The 23,968-nt window shown below is 39.6% G+C and overlaps 1 protein-coding gene and 1 non-coding gene across 2 annotated transcripts; both read right to left on the bottom strand.

The window, feature by feature from the left end:
* Window positions 1-2,276: 2,276 nt before the first annotated feature.
* EIF4G2 (eukaryotic translation initiation factor 4 gamma 2) lies at window positions 2,277-20,887 on the bottom strand. Its single transcript, XM_088145093.1, has 23 exons — window positions 20,804-20,887; window positions 19,561-19,793; window positions 18,767-18,874; window positions 18,177-18,242; window positions 16,141-16,266; window positions 14,658-14,760; window positions 13,775-13,906; window positions 13,618-13,684; window positions 13,376-13,527; window positions 12,619-12,729; window positions 12,311-12,394; window positions 12,134-12,232; window positions 11,883-12,024; window positions 11,614-11,774; window positions 7,146-7,256; window positions 6,539-6,664; window positions 5,857-5,961; window positions 5,196-5,411; window positions 4,822-5,080; window positions 4,448-4,652; window positions 3,796-4,007; window positions 3,306-3,427; window positions 2,277-3,090 (listed from the first exon to the last, which is right to left on the bottom strand). Exons 1-23 carry the CDS (start codon window positions 20,885-20,887, stop codon window positions 3,025-3,027), a joined length of 3,090 nt encoding a protein of 1,029 aa, XP_088001219.1. The 3' UTR covers window positions 2,277-3,024.
* Window positions 6,898-7,084, bottom strand: LOC112541759 (small nucleolar RNA SNORD97). Its single transcript, XR_003085715.1, has one exon. It is a non-coding gene; the product is annotated as a small nucleolar RNA SNORD97 (small nucleolar RNA).
* Window positions 20,888-23,968: the final 3,081 nt, after the last annotated feature.

Genomic DNA, 23,968 nt, shown 5'->3' with positions numbered 1-23,968 from the left:
AAAATGAAAAGCTGCTGTTGTGGGCTGGCCGGGGAGGTAAGTGGAAGATGCTGGGAAGATGGTGGGGTAGCGGGTAGGCTGGTTGGACAAGGTGGCAGCAGTCACTGGGTATGAAGATGCTGAAATCAGTGATGGATGGATGTCCCAGTCACATATTCTGTGCTTTAATTCATGTATGGCAGCAGGGAGATCAGGTAGTCAGGCTGACACACAGGCCATGTGGAAGGTGCCCTACTTGCCCCGAAGATTCCTGTATTTTTTTCAGGTGAAAGCCAGAACTGCATGGTTCCGACTTTCAGTTCAGTTGGACCACGATGTTCACAAAACAGTCTTGCTGAAAAACCCAGCATATTTGTTTTGTGCATGGAATCAAATCCATTTTCCATTTTGTACATATTCCTGTTCTATAGTTTATTCAATATCCACACAGCCACAATATTTATTCTCAAACCTACAGTTCAAAAAACTGTCAGGTCTCTCCGAGATCTCACCAAATTTCTTATATTGCTGATATAACTGTTTATTTCATAGCCAACAATTACAAGAATATGAACCACCAAGATAGCAAAAACATGACAAAAACACACTATATCTTTCATATGAAAGAAAAATCATAATTACCAATGCCTTATATTATCAATATTAAACCATGTTCTGTAAAAAAATGTGGTAGAGACTTGGAGGGGCACAAGGGTTAACTGCAGACAAGACTAGATTATGCTAATCCATTATGCAGTTTGTTTAGTTTCGGCTTTGTATATTAGGTAAATCCAAACTATTACCATTTATTACAGTGGCTGAATGAGCCATGGCTAAGTGTAATGCATAAACTAAGCCATAATAGTCAAACTACAGAACATTTAAGATTGCGACTTAACAGTGCCTGCAAAAAAAAAACAAAAAAAAAAAAAACAGCATATCCCTACACCAATTCCTCTTCACCAGTAACAAAATTTAAAGATGACTTTTAACTGTCCCCCAACCTTAGGTAATAGATGTATTTTTAATATTTTCTCCAGCGTATTTGATGATAGCAACACTGAATCCAAGGGCAGTAAAGGCTAAAATTGCCATAAGCCCTCCTTCCACCTTCATACCTGTGAGCCTGGAGTTTACCTACAAGTGCAAAGAGTTTCTGTTGGACATAAACAGGTGATAGAAAGGTACTGCTTTAATAATAATAAAGCCAACATTTGGAATATTGTGGGTGTTTTGGACTCTGGAAAATGCTATAGCATTCAGTTCCTACCAATAATTGATGAAGTGGCTCATGACAGGCAGAATAAAAAAATAATGATTATCTTCAGACAATAATACTTGGAAAATAATATTTGTCCATAGAAATTTGAATGCAGACAATAGCTAAGAACACATTTACATCAATCAAGGCTAACACTTGACACAATGTTAAGTACATAATTTATGTAGTCCTGCTCCCTTGACACTAACCTGTTGATTCCAGTGATGCCAATTTCTGGAGCTGTGAGGCAAGATTCTTAAATTTTAGGAGGATTATATAACGTTACCTTCTCCCTCTCCCCAATACAATAGGAAAGGTCTTTCAATACCTAAATCATTTTAGCTTCCCTTTCTTTTGTAATTTTTCCCAGCAGAGTAATCAAGGCTTTATATTAACATTTCAAATGCTAAAAAACCTAGATGAAGGGAATGTAATACTTTTCTTTCAAGGTAGTATAAATGCAAACAAAATATCTGGCATTGATTCTTAACTGTGCCTATTTGTATCTGAAAATAGCAAGCTACTTAAGAGTTCAATCTAGTTCTTCAGATGCCATATTTTATAATTTTGGAAAAAATATGTTAACACTGCTCCCTAAGGCTTACAATTCATAAAATCATGACTGCAGAACTTAACACAGCATTATGCAGCCTTTTCCCCCCAGATGCACTGAACTTGAACCTGAGCTCACAGAATTTCTGGGAATATTTAAAAATTTTGAGGACAACAGCAAACAACTAATCTTATCAATGTACCTTTTTGACACTTGGCTCTTTCAGTTGTCTTCCCCTGGTTTAGAAGACCTCATAAAGAATTCAAAAAATATCAAGCGCTTTCACAAGAGCTATTATCCAGATTTACATAGATCTCAAAGAGAATCATAACTCTGACATATGAATCACATTTTGACAGGTGATTTCATAATTCACAGTTGGGAAATAACACCTAATTAAATGGGGTTGAGGGAAAGTCACATAATTACTGCTTCAGAATCTATTTTCAAAGAAAATATAAAGAGCAGCCATTTCAACAAACATTCAAGTATCACAATGTTTATTGATAGATACAAGTATATAAAATCAGGGCATGAACATGTCTTGATAAATTAAGTAGACTTAATTCCAATACTATAATAGGGACCAATTCAGTTTCTCACCATTTTGTTTCACACCCACAAAGACCACTTCCAAGGGCATCTATCCACCTCTTCAAACTGATCATTTTTGTGCAAGTAAACCATGTTTCTTTTTAAAAGACTTGTGCACTTGCCCAGGCTCAAAGATATTAAAATCTAGCACATAAAGCCCATTACTAGAGGTAGAAATACAGGCAATATACTATTACGGCAACCACCATCAATTACAGTTAAGGATTCTCTGTAACAACCAAATGGATAATCAAATATTGCAACAACTCAAGTATTACACTGAGCAAAGTGCATTTCTACAGTATTCAGTGTTGCTATTCAGATTTCTAACAAACAGCCTATGGTAACTGGCATCAAAGAAGATCCTTACACAGACTGCTTCTGAACTTATGATGTAATTATTGCATGCTGCTAATACACTGTTATCTAAACATTAAAGATACTCTAAAATATTTTTATGGTAGACTATGATTAAGACATACTACAAAAACCCTTATGCAGAAGCAAGTCCTACTGACCCGCTACTGCTTTAAATATCGTGAAAACATTACAGCGGAATGAGTTTTCGCAGTGGTTAGGTCAAATGCAGTTACATCATAGCAACAGTATGTTTGCACAATTTAAGGCTTTGGCTGGTTTAGTCAGCATCTTCTTCAGATTCTTCTTCCTCTGCTGTTTCCAGCCAGGTCAACCACTGGTTTACCTGCAATTAAACCCAAACACTGTTATTAGAATGAGAAAAAAGAGGAAATGTAATTCAAATGTATCTGAGATTAACGACATCTGAAACCATTACACACTATTAACAGTATAAAACTTACTGAAAACATGAAGCACATTCTCATGGTCTTATTTTTAAACTTCACAGAAATCTGATTTTTACAGTATATTCTATGTTTTCCCAAATGAGGAATTCACCTGGAACAAAGCTTTGCCTTTCCCTGGAAACTCTTGAGTAATATCTTCTTTCCATGCCAGAAAAGCTTCTTCTTCAATGATTTCCATATCATAGAAATGCACAAAGAAGCGCAGTAACATGCCTGTAACAAAGAGAATATGCTGCTTTTTTATACAGAAAGATTTGTGTTCCATGCTATTAGAAAGCACCACGATTTTAAGGTGGCCATTTATTTAGCATCAGTGGCACTAACATTTACTATTCAGCCATTTCACTTGGTCCTACAAAAGGTTGTAAACAAACCAATTTATATAAGCATTTTTCTATCTGTACCCAAAGTATCAGCCTATGACTATAGAAACAGTTAGGAAACACTACCCTCCCTTTGTCAGATAACTGCTATCCACAGATCTGGCTAGAATTCCCTTTCACCCACATATGGTCACATCAAATGACTGTGAAACAGAGAGAGAGAGAGAGAGAGAGAGAGAGAGGTGGTTTTATTCTTACCTTTTGGAAAATTGTTGTTGTAGCAGTGCACTTGGAGTGCATATAGGGCACTCACTTGTAGATCAACATGGTCATGAAGGAATTTCTGCATAACTGGCTTAAAGGAAAGAAGCAGCTGTTTTTCTTGCTCCAACTGTTCTTTAGAAGGAGCAGATGAAGAATCTGGTTCATCATTAGGTGGGTTTACTTCACTAGAAATATACTGCAAGAAACTGAAGGAATTGGAAGGAAATCGTGTAAATTGTTTATGTTTAACATGCTCATCCATGTAAAGCAACAGAAAAGCCAAAGGAAGAGTTATTTCTTCCCTTAACATACATAATACAGGTAGTCCCAGTTTAAGAATGAGTTCCGTTCCCAAGGTCTATCCTTAAGTCAAATTTGTACGTAAGCCAGAACAGCAGTATTGTATAATACTGTATAAGCAGTATTGTGCAATTAACTTGAACCATTATGTATTTAACTCAAATTTTGCTACAATAGGCTTCGTTCTAACTATGAATCATCCTTAAACCAGGCATTCTTAGCCCGGGGACTACCTGTATATAATGGGATGGGGAAATAACTCCACCATTACTAAAATCAGCTTGTATTATAGCATATTTAGCTCATGTATTATATTCAACAAACTGGTTTCAGTTGCATCTCTCACCTGGTCATCAAAATATTAACAAATCCCTTATCTACATGTAGTTTTGGTGAAATGTTGTCTTTAATCCATTTATAGATTGCTTGAGGGGATGGGTCCAACTTTATTTGCTTCAGTAGCTCCTTTTCCAGCTTCAGAAGTGGAAACAAGAAGCTAAGTCCTTTCCCTTCCAATATCTCCAGCATACGATCCTTATTCTGGTCAATCTCTGTAACATGCAGATATAAAATTGTCAACCTAATATACTACGATATTCATGATTTAGCTAACATTTTAAAAGGTCCATAATATTTAACCATATTTCCTAACTCTACATTTGTTATGTTTAGTCATCTACTTCATAATTCACTCCATGTACCAATGTTCTTGTTCCTTACCTGGCAGCATTTTTTGCATGTTCACTTTGCTCTGCTGGAAAAGTTCTGTTAGCCATTCACGATCCTGTAGCTTGGCTAACTGCTGAAGGCAAAGTAGGAAGAGGGGAAAATGGGTGCCACTTTCCAATGGTTGTGCTAGTTCAGAGATGCTCACTAGTTCTGAAATTATGGCACGAGCTGCAAACTGTGCTAGATAGGATTTTACCAGAGGGATGTCCACCTCTAGTTTAGGGCACTGGTCCAATACATTTAGGAATGCCTGAAAAAAAAGTTGCTAGCATTAAGTACATTCTTCCATGTCTGGTTCTGATATCAAACAATGCAAAGCCATCAAACTGCACTTATGAATATACATATCTATGTACATACATTACCTGCATGAAGTTGTCACTAGTAGCTATCCCTTCCTGTTTAAGTAAATTGATCAATGCACTTGCTTTTTCTTTATCTTCATCTGATCGATCAAGTGACTGAAGTATTATTTTGCTTAGCATCTCAGAAAGAAAATGTTTTGGTGCCCTCATTTCTCTCACACTGTTGACAGCATCATTGGCATTTCCATTGTTCAAATATTCAGTCACAACAGTTTCCTAAAATAGGAGAGAAAGTTTTTCTGTTTCCCCTAATTCTTTATAGTACAGGTGTCCTTGACTTATGGCCATATGTTTAATGACCGTTTGAAGTTATGACAGTGCTGAAAAAGTGACTTACTGCTAGTCCTCACATTTATGACTGCTGCAGTATCCCCAAGGTCACGTGATCAAAATTTGGGTGCTTGGCAACTGGCATGTATTTACAACAGTTGCAGCATCCTGGGGTCACATGATCGCCATTTGTGACCTTCCTAGGGGGCTTCCGACAAGCAAAGTCAATGGGGGGGAAGCCAGATTTGCTTAACAATCATGGCAAAAAAGGGCATGACTCACTTAGCAACCACATTGACTAGCGACATAAGTTCCAGTCCCAATTATGGTCATAAGTTGAGGACTACCTGTATCACATACTGTAGTTACTGAGCAAACTAACTGAACTTACTGTTAACTTGAGCAACTCTTCCTTAGAAGGTGGTGGCTTTTTACTTGTCTTTGCAGGCTTCTCCTGAATAAGTGGCGGATTTGTTTTGAGACCAAGTTGAGGTGGCTTAAAAAAAAAATAGGCCAAAATTTAGAGAAGGTATATTTACTCACAGTAACATAAGAATCTTAAAAATTGCAACATTTAGCATCCTTTTAATCAAACAACTCTTAATTAGTAGAGCTCACTGGCACTGTGGCAAATTGACAATAATCATGTGTTGGAATAGCCCAGCAAAGGCTTTCACTTTCATTATCACCCTTCAGCACATACAATCTGCAAAAACGCTATTAAATACTTAGTTGTCCAATCAAATCTCACTGTTTACCTGGATTTACTCCCAAACAAGCAAATATTGCAGAATTCCAGGATCTTGCTAAGCATTTGTTCTTCTGAACTCTTAAATAGAAGAAAATGACTTGCTGGAGACATGTGCTGCAATGCTCTGAAGTGCCTCTGTAGGACACAATATTCTCAAATATACAGCCACAGCAATGGAATTAGGCTACGGAGTTAATTGTTCCCTCCCCATTATTGTAATGCCTTAATAATCCATATGCTATCTAGAATGCAACCTATGTAATTAATACTGCTATAATCTGTTAGGAAGTTTTATTAAAACAATTTATTGATAAATATTTACCTGTCCCAGAGGTGGTGTCTGAGTACGTTGTGGCTGTGCACTGGGAGGAATCATAGTTATCTGGGGCTGAAGCTTTGGCACTTGGTTTTTGTTTACTACAAAACACTGAGCAGGCCTCAGGCTAATCTATAAAAAAGAGTTAGATATTAGAAATCTGGAGTATGGTTCTATTACGGTAGCAGTGAAAACTACACATAGTCAGAGCAGGGTTGTATGTTATCCCCAAGCGCTGAGAAATTATAGCAACAGTTTGTTTTTTTTTGAGAATGGAATTAGTTATGACAAGTTTATCATGGTCTTTTATATCTCCATCCAGGATCTGAAATTACTTCAACAGCTCCTTCTTTATGATTAAGAGATAGCCCTCATATCTCATAATCTTGCTCACAGGATACTGGAAACTCCAAGAAGGGAAGGGGAAAGAAAGAGAAGAAGAGGAGTGAAGTTGAAAAGATAATTTGGGGAAAAAGTGAATAGCAGGAAGGTAGAAGGAGAGTTCCAGTGCTGATCCTCGTAATAACGCGTCTTGTTATAATCATTGGGCTTTTTTTAAAAAACAAACAAACAAACAAAAAAACCCTAATCCTATTCCTTTTCAAGGGCATACCTCATCTGCATTAAGCTGTCCCTTCTTAGAAAAACGTGGAGGCATATCCTTGGACTGTCCTTGTTGAGACAGAAGTCCCTGATTTTGATTATGGTATAGTTGGCTTTGCCCCTGTTTTCAAGACAGTGAAAAGAAAATAAAGACTATCACAGTGTATATTCTCGCACTTTACAATGTTATCGTAAAAACATTTTTCATATATTCTATTTATATTGCATGTTTTTATCTTGTTAGAATTCCTTCTACCATTATGAAAAGATTATTCATTTAGTTGTTAGACTGACATTCTACCTTTCCATCAAGAGCTCCATCTTCCAATTTTTCCTCACAACAACCCTGTGAGGTAGGTTGGGTTCAGAGAATGTGATTGGCCCCAAGTTGTCCACTGATGTTCCTTGGCTAAGGGTCTATCTGTAAGCTAACATCTTAACCATAATAGAGTAATAGTAGTTATCTTGTAAGCAAGGTGATTTGGAGATGATTTAATCAAAAGGCAAAGTATTAATTTTCAGTTTATGGCTCAGTCCCAACAAATACATCATAGAAGTGCTCATAAATAAGATGCATTAGTTACAGTATCTGGGGGCTGCTACTGATGCTTTGGTTTTCATATAAATAATGAAAAAAGAAAATAATGAAAATTTACTCTCTTCACCTATTTTAAATTTTAGAAACTGATGAAAGTATTCTAAGCAGAAGTGTAGCAAGAGAAGTTGCCTGTGGAAAGAGGAGAGGCAGAAAGGCAGAACCAACTGATCAGTTCTGCTCCCTGATTCCTAGGCGCTACTGATGCTGGGGAGGCACTTAAAAAAATCGCAATATGGGGACAAAGTGTTTTGTTGCTTACAGGAGTACCATATTTGTTTTCCTCCCAGAAGATGGCAGGAACTATACATGCAGCAAATGCAGACACACTGCCTTTTCGGAGCAGCTAGATACTAGAGGTGAACTAGCCCACCCTTCAGCTGCTGGGAAAGATGGGATTGGACAAGAAAAACGCTTGAGGAAGGACAATAGTGCAAAGGCCCCAGAAGAGAAAAGAAAGCCAGGCAGAGGTTGGAGAGAGGGAGGAAAGTGACACAAAGGACCAAGCTTGTAAAAAAGAGCTTTGTTTCTTTGGAGTTTGACAACAGATTCCAGACTCCCCATTATATTGTTTCTGGACTCCTGGATGAACTGCAGCTGCCGCAGGGGCCAAAGAGGGCTACCTACACAGGCTCTGCAAAAGGGAGGATTCCTGTCCCTGCCTTGAAGCAGCAGCAGCAGCAGCAGCAACAGGTGATGGTAATTTGAGACTCCCTACTGAGAGGGACTAAAACAGCTACCTCTTGAGCTAGTGGGCCTATCAAGAGAAATGTGATGCCTTCCAGGGGCTAACATTTGGGATATACAGAAAAGGTCTTAAGACTCTTTAAGCCCACTGAAAAATATTCTTTTTTACTGATTCTGGTGAGAACAAATGACACACAGTATTGAAGCCACTAGAAGACTATGAAGCACTGGGCTGTTACGTGAAAGAGCTTTTTAAAAAACAAAACAAAACTCCTCCCTGTCAAAGGCTGTGGCCCCAGAAGCAGAAGTAATTTAAGCTCACAAGGGATGCTAAAACTAAAAGTTTTTTTTCAGTTATGTCAGAGCAAGGGGAAGAAGGGTATAATGAACAAATTAGAGTATCCAGGATGATTACATTCAAGAGCCTTGAAAGAATCTGCCCATGTCATTTTAGAGTAAGTATATAAGATGGCTGTAATGCCAAAAGACTAGTGAAGGGCAAATGTAGGAAGAAAGAGGACCCAGGTGACAAGAGATCTGTGAACTCACTGCTGATACTGCGTAAAACTCTGGAACAGAATATTAAGCAGTTGACTTTTAAGTATTTAGAAAACAATGCATCACTTGGCAAGAGCCAGCATGAGTATGAAAGAACAAGTCATGCCAAAGCAATCTGATTTTTCTCTATTGTTTACTTGACTACAGGGATACCAGACCATCTTACCTGTCTTCTGAGAAATCTGTATGCGGGCCAAGAAGCAACAGTTAGAACCGATCATGGAACAACCGATTGGTTCAAAATAGGGAAAGGAGTACGATAAGGCTGTATACTGTCACCCTGCTTATTTAACTTATATGCAGAGTACATCATGAGAAATGCCAGGCTGGAAGAATCACAAGCCGGAATTAAGATTGCAGGGAGAATCATCAACAACCTCAGATATGCAGACGATACCACCCTAATGGCAGAAAGTGAAGAAGAACTAAAGAGCCTCTTGATTAGGGTGAAAGAGGAGAGTGCGAAAGCTGGCTTGAAACTCAACATTAAAAAAACTAAGATCATGGCATCTGGACCCATCAATTCCTGGCAAATAGAAGGGGTAGAAATGGAAGCAGTAACAGACTTCATTTATTTGGGCTCCAAGATCACCGCAGACAGAGACTGCAGCCATGAAATTAAAAGACGCTTGCTCCTTGGGAGGAAAGCTATGGCAAACCTAGATAGCATATTAAAAAGCAGAGACATCACCTTGCCAACAAAGATCCGCATAGTCAGAGCTATGGTTTTTCCAGTAGTAATGTATGGCTGTGAGAGCTGGACCATAAAGAAGGCTGAGTGCCGAAGAATTGATGCCTTTGAACTGTGGTGCTGGAGAAGATTCTTGAGAGTCCCCTGGACTGCTAGGAGGTCAAACCAGTCAATCTTAAAGGAAATCAACCCTGATTGCTCATTGGAAGGATTGATAATGAAGCTCAAGCTCAGGTACTTTGGTCACCTAATGTGAAGAGAGGACTCCTTGGAAAAGACCCTGATGCTGGGAAAGATTGAAGGCAAAAGGAGAAGAGAATGGCAGAGAATGAGATGGTTAGATAGCATCACTGAAGCAATGAGCATGAAACTGAGCAAACTCAGGGAGGCAGTGAAGGACAGGAAGGCCTGGCGCGATATGGTTTATGGGGTCACGAAGAGTCTGACACAACTTAATGACTGAACAACAACTCACCAAGAACCCCAAATGACAAAATGTAGGCTGTCTGTTACCATTAGATGGATATAGAACTAGCTGAACATATGGAAGAGTATTCCAGGCTCTGTACTGTTCAACATGGATGACTTATAAGATGGGTTAAAAAGAACAAAATGTGGTTATCAAGTTTGTGGATAATAACATAAATACTTAGAGAACAGTATCAAGATTCAAGAGGATTTGACACGATGGAACAATGGACAGAAACTAACAAGATGAATTTCAGCAAGAACAAATGTAAAGTACATCTTGGTATGGAAAATCCAGAACGCAAGTATAAGATGGGGGAGACCATACTGGGCAACAGTAATACACAGTATATTTGAGTGGTAAAGTACAAGAGGAGTAAGAGCTAACAGCATAATGCAGCTGCAAGAAAAACAAAACAATTTTAGGTTGCATTAATAGAAGTGCAGTGTCAGATCAAGAGAAGTAATTATTTCATTCTATTCTGTGTTAGTTAGACCACAGCTAGAATACTGCATCTTTTTCTTGGTACTGTCAGTATCCTTCCAAAAATACAAACTACAGTGGTACCTCAGGTCACGAATGCTTCTGTTCACGAACAATTCGGGCCATGAACAGCACCGTTCACAAAACTTTGCTTCTGTTCGCGAACTCCGCATCGGGTGACGAACAGGATCCGCAGCCATTTCCCCTGCCATGACACGTGGTCATGGCTTCCTGTAGGGAGGGGGACTCTCCCTCCAAACAATAACCGCCTCCCCACCCGCCTTCCTGTCCTCCACGCCAGAAGTCACCTCGAGCAAGGTTAGTGTTCTCTCTCTTCGTACTGTACTGTATTGTACTTTGTTTCATGTTTTTGTGGTTTTAAAAAAAAATACATATGGCTCAGAACGGATTAACCGTATTTACACTGAACCTTATGGGAAAATTTGATTCGGGTCGCGGCCAAAATCGGTTGGCGACCAAATTCGTAGGGGTCAGAATGGATTAACCGTATTTATATTGAACCTTATGGGAAAATTTGATTCAGGTCACGACCAGAGTCGCGGAATGAATTAAGTTCGTGACCCGAGGTACCACTGTAGAATGAGTCAAAAGGAGAGTAATTGAGAATGGTTAAGAGGCTGGAAGAAAAAGCTTATATGGAACAGATGGATGTGCTGAGTATGTTTAACCTGGAGAAGAAAGCGAGGAGACATATGTCTTCAAGTATTTAAAGGCTAATCACAGAGAGTAGACCTTCTTAGTGGTGTTCCAAAAAACAGGATAAGGAACAGTGGTTTTACATGACTGCTGTTATTAGTAGGGAGTGTTGCTTGAGGGTGCCGGGTGCTTTTGGGAGGGGGATGTTGATATTTTATTGCTTATGTTTTACTGTTGTTGCTTTGAAGTCACTCAGAATTATGGCATGTATGATGGGCAGCCATGTATACTTTATAAATTAAAAAAATAGTATTTCTGCTTCTATCAAAGCCACTTACTGGATTTTTCAAGAAGGATTTGCCTAGCTCTCCAAAGTGGGATTGAACAGGAGCCATGAGGTGACCCCCATGGCCATTGAAAAGTTGATTTGACCGATGTCGCCCCATGGTAGGTGAAAATCTATCTTGAATAACTCCTGGACCAGTACCAATTCCGCTACCTGAATTCATAAAAAAACAAGAGGATATACAACTCAGGATATCTTTATCAACGTGTTTAAAGAAAGTAAAAAACAGTTCCACTTCCTTATTGACATAACAGTAATTACCAGGCATTTGTCCAAACATATCAGCAAGCCCTCCAAGTGGATCCCTGTCAAGTTTCATCCTGGGTGGCATAAACGGTCCCTCCAGAAAGAAGTCACTTCTCATTCCTTGAGACAAAGGAGGAGGAATAAAAACTCCCAGATCCTTAAAAAGAAAGTTTGTTGGAAATCAAATTAAAAGCAGCACTTCCTAATACACATTAATGCCTGTTAATGAGCCATACAGCTAAATTTACATCCAGTGAAATACTTACTTTCACAGCATCTTGACGGATTTGATTGATAGTCTTTGGTCCATTGTCAAGAAAAGCTTTGCGAGGAACCCAATTGTGTTCTCTCAACTCCACAGTATCCTTCAAGGATAAAACAGAAGAACATTAACCTCAGGGCATATGCTAGAATTGTCACAGTAAGCAATTTTATACTCTTACCTGCAGCAGGAAACGAATCCTTGCCGGCAATTCCTTACTCATCATCAAGGAGCGCATACGGGCAAAGTACTGATCCATTAAGGACTGTTAAAAAAAAATCATTGTGTTTGGCAAGCTGATAGCTTATCACAAAGAACAAACTTTAAAAAAATATGTACAATAGCTCTTATTTTTATTTGCTAATTAAAAGTTCCATTAAAACTAGCTGTTAAAAATGTTGAAGAACTACAATCTTTTATCTACAATAGCCTAGCACAGAAAGATGAACATTAATAGCATAAATACAGAAATGTATTTATACAGCTTACCTTGGCTTTTGCATGGTCTAGTCTAGGTCCTACTGTCCTCATTATCTGACAGAGGCACTCCAAATCCTCCCCCATATCCTTGAGTTGGACTCTCTTCTTCTTTTCCAAAAGCTGGGTAATTTGAAATGATAGAATAAATGGAAGATTTTTACTGCCTTTTTACAACTTATTTTCACCAGATGTGTATTAGTAACATGGATGTACAATAACATTAAATCATACATCCAGGTAGCAAAACACAGGTAGCAGAAAAATGCTGCTTTCACTTAAGAAGCTAGGCCCAAACAAATTCCATTTCAGCCTAGCGTGTAACGAATCCAACATTAGATTCCATCTGTAGAATCTCTTGGAAAGTATTAGGGATTCCTCAAAAAGAACATCAACAGAATTGGCAACTTTGATTAGCAACCTTCTCATAAGAGATCCAACCACATGAAACTACCCATAAGGTAATAAGGACCCTTCAGTTCTGGCCTGTGCTTTACGTTGGCAATAACATGACCTGGAATTTCCTACAACTTGCCTAGATTTCTGAAACAGATGTACACGTTTTCCTTAAGGTGCTAGGCAATGTGGAAATAGTACTCTGAAGGCAAAAAGACAGAAAAACTTCTGCTTTAGGAAATTTATTGCTAAAAATGTTTGTCCACCACATATTCACCAGCAGGTACCACTTAATCATTTTCCAAAGTACAACATTACCAGCTATGATCTCAAAGAAGTTTACATAGTAAAAATTTTAAAAAACACTACTTACTGTTTTGATGCACTTATGAAGGATAGATTCATGAATAAGATCAAGCTTGCCAAGTTCTCCAATGAATTTGATGTTTCCCAGCATCTTGATCTTAGCAATGGCTCTCTGTTCCTCCTCCTCTGGGAGGAGGGGGCCATCTTGCTTATCATAGACTAAAAATAGAGATAAGTACATATTAGATGCTGCTCTACTGTCACAAAACACAAGCAAATCAAGAATTATCTAGTATTTTGAAAACTTACTATCAACATTTCTGGTTCGGTTTTCAAATTCATCTTGAAGTTTAGAAATTAAGAGGCGTCTGAATGTCTAGGATTTAGAATGCAAACATTTAATGTCTTGTCATTCTTAAATACCAATTCTCATAAGAGCCTTAGTTCAAAAGAAAATTATACTCACTGTGCTTTGCTTCTGTCCTGGATGACTCTCTGTGGATGGGCCATCAAAGTTGGGTGCATCTTCTGCCAGTCGCAGACATAGTTGAGCATATAGCGAGCTATACTTTGGCTCTTCAAGGGCTTTGTCTACGATCTAAGAGAGCAGAGACTTCATGAATTATGTGGAAGTTGTATAATATTTAAAAGCTGCACTTTCAAATGATCTCAGGTAATCCTATCCAGTTTTATTGGAATTTCAGAAGTTCACAGGAATGAAAAAGTTAATAATGACAACTATGCAGTACAAAAGCTTATTTAAATACTATGTAGTTAAGATTCCTTCTCCTGCTTTTCCTCTAAACAATTATGTAACATGAGACAATTTCATTAATCTACCTTGTACTGATGGCCGTTTAAAAAAAATCAAATGTGTTTTAACAGTCACAATAGTGGAAAGTAAGCTGCATCTCCATGTTTGATTTCTATATAACTTGGAATCTGGTTGATGGTTATTTGAACAATCATGAACACCTGAAATACACCAGCCCAGCATTTTCCCTCAGCCCACATCAGAGAAATACTATTTGCTAAGAGATAGTATCCTCTTACACTTAGAAATTTCCACAACTTTATCAATAATACAAGAGAAAGCACAATTGACTTATGTAATCTTACAAGTATACATAGAAAAGAATGTCTCTAGATGGTGCAGTATTTGAGAATCATTCATTCTCTAAGTTCCTCTTTTCTGTACTACAACTCGTATAATGTCCATATTCACAGTACACTGAATATTAAGCAACCCTGTAAACTGTACATTTTAAGAACACTGAACAAATTATACCTGACATACCATATAATTTTTATTAAAACAGTATTTTTCTAATAAATTCATGTTCTCTTACCAGCAGTATGATCCCCTTTAGAATGAGCTTAGACTCTACACCCACATTGAGGAGCTCAAGGCATAGCTTGTCAAACTTTTCAGGAGTAAGCTTATTTAGTATGCTAAAGGAAAAGAAAACAAGGACATCAGGTCTTAGTCAAGATTTGACTTGTTTATTGCAGTTTAACTTATAAAACCTTTTGTCAGTATTAATCTTAAATTGCAAGCAGCTTTTAATTTTAATCTGTTGGAAATTAAGCCTGACTCTAAATGGCTAATTGTGTAACTGGTTACTCAGAAATTTATGTAGATTATAGACCATATTCTTTAAAAGCCGTTTATAAGTGTCAGTTTGGCAACAATTAAAACAATACACTAGTACAGGCTGAGTAGGTCCCAGAAAACTAAGAAACAAGGATGCTGAAACAAAGGTGTTAAGCAAACTAAAGGAAAAAAAATGAAACCTGAGAGAATGACAAGTGGAGAACTCATGGGGGGGGGATAAACAAATAAATAAAGGTATTAAGGTAGGAAATGCCTAGCATGAGGAGCCCTCTGACAAAACCAAGCTATGAAGAACTGAATTACAGGTACTGCAAAGGGGAAAGAGGATAGATGGAGAATAATATACAGAGATAGGATGACTAAACAATGAGATAGAATAGGTAAAGCCATAAAAAGTAGGAGTCTGAATAAACAATGGGTGTCAAATACAAGGTGAAAAGCAAGAGAATGCAGGACACAGTAAAAATGCAAAACCTTGACACTAGATTCACAGCAGTCAGGAAATACATGAGAAAATGTTAAGCAATGCAGGCACTGGCGTCAAGAGTCCAATGGGTCTATCAGCACAAACAGTGATGAATTCTGAGAACTATAATTCAACATCTGGATGACCATTAATTCCTCACTCCTGGCCTAGACTATGCTAATTCAACCCAAAAACATAATCCAAGTGAATAAAATACAGAAGCTTAATAAACTTGGTGTTTTTTTTTACTTCTGCCTAGAATCACAAATTTAAGAATGGCTATCAAGCATTCTTAAGGCCACATATGCAATTCAATGTGGGCTGAACACAGCTTCCTTAGTCACAAGTCTAATGGACCAGATTTAGCATCCAGAAAGAACATCTCACATTATTTATTGAACCTTTCATTTTATCTCCATTAACAATGTTTTTAGATGTACAGAGTGACTGGCCCAAAGCCACCAGTGAGTTTCCATAGCTAAGAGAGGATTTGAACCAGACTATATCCATGTCCAATCTTCCTTCTTAGTCACTATACCATGCAGGCTCCTTATATCCTGCTCCCAAAGAGGGCTCAAGAACACCTTTAGTAACCATGGCCTTGTAACAAAGAATATATCAATTGGAAATTAATGGCTGGGAAAACAAGTACGTATTTTGCCTCAGATCGGAATCAACCAGACAATTCTTGGATTATAAAATTCCACTCACAATTACATCGTAAGAGTTATTCTGTTACCTCAAAACTTACCCTCTTACTTTCCTGAAGATTGCATCATGTCGTTCTTTGTCATTTGCGGAGTCGTCATCTCGTCTAGTGCTTCGTGAAGGAATCCATTTCTGAGCGTTTTGCCCTGGGGTTTTCCCCAGGAACTCGCTTTATTTTAGAAAAAGAACATCCATTTGTTATGTCCTACAGTATGTTCCCATATAAACTGAAGTTGAACCCGTTGTTTTCAAACTTGTTTTCAAATCTGTAACCCCAATAATGCCTGAAATTTTAGTAACCCAAATCTTTTTATAGCCATTATTTAATTGCATATCATTCATATTTGGATTCTGTTGCAGAAATATGAAGCTTTGAATTCATTCGAACAATTCTCTTACAGTTCTTTCAGCTAAAAATTCTCACCAGAAGTAAAAAAAAAAAAGCCCCACCATATAGCAAAGATAACAAAATATAACATAGTTAACAATGAATTAAAACAGCAATTAAAACACAGTGAGCTTGGAGCATTCCATATATGGAACCACCATTTCAAGTATTATGAATTTAGAAGACACCCCTGTGCTCTGGCATTTTGTTCCAAATTTGAGATAAAGTGGGATAGTTAATTATCATTTTGAGTATTCAAATATTCCACAATTTGCATGTTTTTAATTCTCCAAATTATGGAGAATAGTTTGGAGTGCAGGCAGATTCCATCTCTGCTCTCACTGGTTGGATCGAGTTGAAGGGAAGAGGGTGGGGAAGATTCAGTTAATTACATGTTCAAAGATTAAGGAATCTCTGGACTTCTACTTTGTGGAAAACACAGGTAGACTTGCAAAACTGATATTAATGGACTAATCCACTGCTGCCTGTTCAAGCAATCCTCTATTCCATTCCCTATAAGCACAGCTCATTTGTTTTTTCTGAATGGCTAAGCTCCAGGATAAATTTGACTCAAAAGGCGGCAAAGCATACTGAGAGCAGGCACCGTGCACTACCTGAAGTCCTTTTACTAATGGTACCTATATGCTAGACAGGGAAGGTAATTGTCAGTAACCTCCCAAGGTAAAGAGGCTTTCTCACTGCAGTGATGGCTCAGAAGGAAGAGACTAGGTACAGCCAGTAGCATATTGGAATGTTTAGCACTTGCATTATTTCCAGCAATACCAGCTAAGGGCCTAGTTCTAGCACTAGGTTCTCCTTGGCACACTGGGGGGGAGGAGAAACTATTGGCTTATCAAGGATGAGCAAGACACCTGCTGGCTCCTCCTCCAAAGTACAACATTCTGTACTCTTTTAGTGTGCAGATGGTTGGGTGGCTAATATGCGGATCTGACCAGACTGGGCAAAGATTGCTTAATGGCATGTAACACATCCTCCAACCAAAATTCTAATGTGATGGGAAGTTCTTTAGGATAGGTGACATCCTATAATTCATCTCAAATGCTGATTTGCTGGAACAGTTGATCTTCCTCAAGGCTAATCTCCTTCTGCTTAACTTTATTGACCTACTACTGGAGGGTGCCTGAACTCTCTTTCCTCAGTCTATAGTCAACCAGCAGCTATCCAAACATTCAGAGTCATTGATATGCGTTGGCCAGATAGGATGCAATGGCTCTCAGGCCACATAACTCTGCATCAGAAATTACACTAGACCAATGACTGCTGCATACCTGGAGTTTGGCTGGTAAGTAGGACTCAGCATGGATTACCATACACTTATGCTTGCGGTCCTAAGACAGAAATGAGGAAGCAAGGAAGCTGTTTTGAATTTCAACTGTTCCCTATTGTGGAATACTCAAAATGCCTTGAATTTCATTCCACTGGGACACAGCCCCTTTGAAACATTCTTGCTTTCATGCATGCCCCATTAGAAATAAACGAGTACTAGACAAAAACCTAAAAATACTAAGACATGAAGTAGTTAAAAGAACAAAACACTGATCACTGATTAGTTTCATACAGTCCTTCAATTTATCACTTACTTACAATGGAATTTAACTTTATAAATTAAAGCATGCATCAGAAATTCATATAATAGCCAAGACAGCTCTTCAGTTAGCATGCCAATTTACCTGTTGCCGGCAGTCTTGGGATAGTGCTGAAGCGCACCCCTACCTCCTCCTCCGCCCGAAGAAGCACTAGAAATAAAGAATAACTGTTAAAGAATTTCTGTTTTGCATGCAGGAAAGCAAGATTTTGTAGTTCAACCAGAACTATTTTGTAAACAACCTAATGATTTGTGATACAAAACTTCCCAGAGAATTAGTTCTTTCCTTCTGGACAAGTTACTATTTTCTGGTAGCCAGATCATTTATCTGAATCAACTAGTATTCTTTATATGATGTTAAAACAGATAAAGTTCTATTCTATTCTCAAGTCTCTATGAAGGACATAATCTTCATGAAGGATACTACAAATACACAGGAAACACTTGTTTGTTCCATTTTAATATATAATCTGCTTAGAAACTCTGTTACCAGAATTTCCTGTATTAGTGGAATACACATGCTAAGGCATGTACTTAATTTTATTATTTATGACTAACTGAAGAAATTCTTAAAAGGCTAAGAAAATTCTCTTCAGGCAGAGGGCTAAGAAAATTCTCTTCAGACAGAGATGCTCTGTCTTCCCATTTGTTTCACTGTCAAAAAGTTTTACTTACCTGAAACGAGAAGCACCCCCTTCTGCAATCGCACTCTCCACTTTGGCGGCTTGGCAATGAAGAATCTTCAAAAGAATAATAAATTGACAGGATAGGGAAAAACAAAACCTAAAAGGCAAGAGTTTATAATGTAAGTTTTTGATTAAGGCTCCAATAATACTAACCCCCCAAGACTAAAACTGAAATAGTTTCCTAAAGATTTTGGTATTCAGAGTCTAAATAATTATAATTTCCTGGAATCTCATACAATTTGCCACTCTGGAATTGCCAAGAATCTTACTTGGCATCTAAGCCCAAGTTCCTTCCACATCTGCATCTCCCCAGTCAACCTTGTCTCCTGCTAACTCCACATAATATATCCATGAAGGACTTAAATATTATATACATTTAAAGTATTTCACAAGAAATGCTGTACATAACCAAAATCTGAATTGTCTATTACCTATGTTAAAAAAAATCCACAATAGGGCATATAATATTTTGCTGCCCAACATAGCATGTACTTATAAACCTGATCAACAAACATATGTAATTTGATGAAATTCAACCCAATATTGATAACACTTCCAACATCAACAGTCAGGATTTCTGATAGCAAAGAAAGCGGAAGCCAACACACACACACTTTTTCAGGAAGGATCCTATTTGTATCAAACTTAAGTCTTCAAATTGCAGCTCTATCTGCTTTAATGAGACCTCTTCCAACTAAACTAAAAACACAAGAGGTCCAGTCCTACCGAGGACCACCACATCTGCAACATCCATGGTTCTTATTCTTCCCGCCACCGATCTACCTTGCAAGGCGGGCGAGATGGCGTGTCGCAGCCGAACAAAAGACCCAAGAAAACTCTCCGTTTAATTCCGCGGATCCTCGAACAGGCTCTAGCCTGCTCCAAGCATCATCCCTAGGCCACTCTCGATCCCTTCCTACCCGCCACTGGGCACCGCCCGACTCCAGGCTCAGGCGCACCCCCGACACTAGGCCCAGCCTTTGTTCTTGGTTCACAGCCCGACCCGCAGTCGCCGGCTATCCAGCCCCCAGGAACGGAGATGCGGTATGGTTGCAAGTTTCCCGGGCGGGGCGGAGAGCGGTGGAGCCGAAATTGATACAACTATTCCACTTAGAGGCCAGATGCACTTTTCTCTCCCTTTCCCATGGAATAATGGGAGCCATCGGTGAAAAACAGTAAATTCTCTATTCGTCCAGCCACGAGGGGGGGAAAAAGGCAACGTAAGAATCGGAGTATCTCGACACCGGACTCGATTGTACTACAGCCACGACCTTCACGCGTTAATCGGCCGCTTCCGTCTCTCCTCAGACGCCGGCTGAGCAAAGACCGGTGTCGGCCGCCATTTTATGGCTCGGCGAACGTGCAGAACCGAGGACAAGATGGCCGCGATTTTAGGTAGCCGCCATTTTGCATACCAGCTGCCGATTCTTCCTCAGCCGCCTTCGCTCGTCACTCGCCTCAAATATTCCTAAGTCCAAGCAGAACCAGCGTCGTCGACTCTACCCCCGATTATCATCTTAGCCAACGGCTGCCATTTCCTCACCTTCCCTAGAGCCTCGTCAGCGTCCCCGGGACCGGCGGCGAGGGCTGGGAAGAGGCGAGAAAAGGGAGGGGGAGAGGGAGCCGGGGATCGGGGCTGGGAGAGGGAAGGGGGAGAGAACGAACGGCAGGACGGATCTCTGAATCACCACAGCAGCCACCGAGCACTTCCCTCCGTCACCTCCATATAGATCGGACCAACTCGCCGCCGCTTCTAATGCGTACTGAGACAGCCCCACTAACTTTATTACACAGCGTGCAGCTAAGCCCTCCTCAACAAGCCGGCTTCCAATCGCCGGCAGAGACTTTGGCGGAGTAGCCAATCACAACGAACAAGGGAGGTGGGCCCAGAGCAGAGGAGGGGGAGGAGGAGAGGTTGGTTGACGGGAAGCAGCGCCGCAGTGCAGCATCGGATTCACAAAGACGAACACCTCCTCTCTCCTGCGTAGAAAACCAACTGGAAGGGTAGATTGCGCAAATGGCGTACCGGGTTAATTGGAGCAGCCTGTATGCCGCTCCTTTCCCAGCGCCGTATTGCCTCCAGTGACAGAAGCTGGAAGGCAACTCTCATTGAGTTTCAGATGCAGCTGTTCTGTGGGTCGGCTTCAATAGCGTGTGTCTTTCGCAATGGCACACAGACGGCCCCCATATAGTTCCCGGCGGAACCATTTGCGGGGCTTTGTTCTGATAAAAATGGTACGTTTAAGAAGACGCGAGGTTAGGAAGCAGCAGAGGGCACGTAGGTGAAGCTAGTGTTTAGAAAGGGTACCCGAAAAATCACGACGCCGATTCCAAGAAGGGATGAACAGGGCTGGGAATTGTTAAGGAAGTGCAGTGATTGTGCTCTTTCCGATGTGAAAACTCTTACACGTTTCCTCTCCTTCCCCCATTCCTTGTAGTCGTCTGCTCCAAATCCATTTTTATCAGGCTGTACTGAAGAACAATGTTCCAGAAAAACAGCTCAAGGCTTTACCTCTTGGCTCTGACAGCAAGTGAACTGAATAATAAATGAACTTTTAAAATAATTTCAGCAAGACTCAGCACATCTATCTGGGCTCACAATCAAAGTGCTGAAAATCCTACAGGGCATAATGTTGCTTGCTACATATCCATCTTTTACATGATGTAAACATTCACACATAAAACACATCTTGATTTCTCACACTGGGCTTTTGAACACATTTTGAACAAATGCCACTGAAACCAAAGAATCTGGTATTTTATATTATATGACTAGATAGTTCATGATTTCCTGATAGGAAAAGAAAAAGAAACCCTATTACTTAAACATTTCTTTTTAACTTCAAGAATTGGGGTATGTTAATCCAGCCCATACCACTAGCAGCAGTTACACAATCATTCATTCCAAATCATACTTGTGCAATAGTTAGTGACTTGCTACCTCACATGACTCCAGAAGATACAAATTTAACACATAAATAAATCATATGAAATGAAATATGTGCATGTCACAATCCAATATGAATTTTGGAGAAACTACAGTTCATAAAGTATTGTTATATTGTATTGCTATGACCAGGCAAGATATGAAGATAATCTTTTCATGGCTGATGTCTCCTGGCTAATAACAATATCTTACCATGTAGGATCTGAGGAGGAAAAAGGGGAACTAACAAAGGAGATAATAATTGGAAAGACTGCATTTAGTTAGCAATAAAAACTTGGAAGGATTCTCACTGCACATAGTTTGCTTCTAGAGAAGCTAAACATCCTCCATTGGATGTTTTCCTATTTCCCTGTGCCCAATTTGATAATACTGCAGAACCATCATAGCCCTTCAATTCTATCTCTTTGCAATAAAATATAGAAGGTTGCCTCTAAAATGTCCTGTCACTTGAGGAATATGGACATGCTGAATACAATATTTCACTTATCTAGCTACCTTTTACTCCATTAAAGATCTTCCCAGAGGTCTCATGCATTTTTTACAATGATACTGCACATGCATATAGAGAGGGTACGACCTATTACATCATGACCTGAACCACAGTCTAATTCTTTAGTTTGAATTTTAGGGTATGCACTAAATTGAGATACCATTCTGTTAAATTCTGGATCACCAGAAATAGTTTTGCATATGACTCAGCACTGATGAGTGAACACCTACACAATAAACTCTCTTATACAGTCTAATTTTATTTGCTTGCTTTACCAGATTCATCCACATTTCACATACATATACAGTTCAGTAACCATTATGCATGTGAAACAGTTACCTTGAAATAATTAAAAACTATAATCTGGCCACATAATTTTGATTCCAGCCAAAGCTTCAGGTATGACACAGACACAGACTTCTGGAATTGACTTTATGGCCCAATTCAACAAATGGAGGATCTGAAGTGCTGGCTATGAGTAGATTGACAAAGCCATACCCAGACAATCAGAACTGCCAATGTTCTATAGCAGGGTTCTCCAAAGTGGTCAATGTTGTCCCCCAAGGGTCAATGTGACTATCCAAGGGGTTGATGTTGTTGTTGTTATTCATAGTACTATTAAAGTAGTATTTATTAAATAATTTTCATATAATAAATCTTGGGGGGGGTGTCAATGAACAATCTGAAACTTCATGAAGGGGTTGATGAGCTGAAGAGTTTGGGGACCCCTGTTCTATAGTATGTACTTGAGTGGCACTGTCATGTAAAGTGAATTTGATTATAGCATACTTACCAAAAGGTGATACCTGGATAAAGTAGTTTATGAGACACTGAGGGAACTGCTTTTCACTTCTCTGTTACCACCAGTTCCTGTTCCCTGTTCCCTGTTGAGTGAAAGACAAAAGCAAGGTAAAAAAAAAGTATCTTTATGTGGAAACAGTAGTTCAGGCACAAGTAGTCCTTGAGTTATGACTGCAATTGGGACTGGGATTGCTGTCGCTAAACGATGCGGTCATAAAGCATGATGTCATGTGACTGCATCACTTAGTGAGGGCAATCCAGGCAGTCCCGGTTGTCACTGTAACCCAAGATGTGTGGGTTGATAAGCAGGGAGTGGAGGAAGTCTCAGGTAAGGAGTGCAGGGGTGCTGCAAGGGGGTGGGGTGGCCCTAGGAGGCTCAGTGTAGGCCATGCATGACTTGGGGGAGAGGGCACTTGGTGCAGTGCAAGCTCAGAAAGGCCAGGGAATGAGGGTGCAGGATGCAATGTATGCAATCACAGGGAGGTTGGGGAAAGAGGGTGTGGGGTGCATGTGTATGAGCATAGGGAGGCCAAGGAAAGAGGGCATGGGGTGCGTGCATATGTGTGTGCAAGCACAGGGAGGCTGGGGAAGGAGGGTGTGGTCCGTGCGAGCGAAGAAAGGTTGGGGAGAGACTTATCCAGCAACTTGTGACCTTCCTTGACAGCTTCCCATTGATTTTGCTTGGGGGAGGCCAGCAGGGAAGGTTGCAAATGGTAATCATGTGACTGAGGGACACTGCAACTGGGCGTAAGCATGAACTGGTTGCCAGGCGCCCAAATTTTGTTTACATGATCGCGGGGGTGTTGCAATGGCCAGAACTTCGAGGACTAGTTTTAAATCTCTTAGTTCAGCACTGTCGTAACTTTGAACAGTTGCTGAATGAATGGTCCTAACTCAGGGACTACCTGTAATGGCAAGAAATGTCTAGCTCTGCTGGTTTTAACTTATCTTTG

This window comes from Python bivittatus, unplaced genomic scaffold, assembly GCF_059951505.1.
Source record: "Python bivittatus isolate LINGU-HERP-01145 unplaced genomic scaffold, Pbiv_v1 ctg000480_np1212, whole genome shotgun sequence".
Classification (NCBI taxonomy): domain Eukaryota; kingdom Metazoa; phylum Chordata; class Lepidosauria; order Squamata; family Pythonidae; genus Python; species Python bivittatus.
The sequence above is the reverse complement of the archived record's forward strand: the minus strand, read 5'-3'. Positions and strand labels throughout refer to the sequence as shown.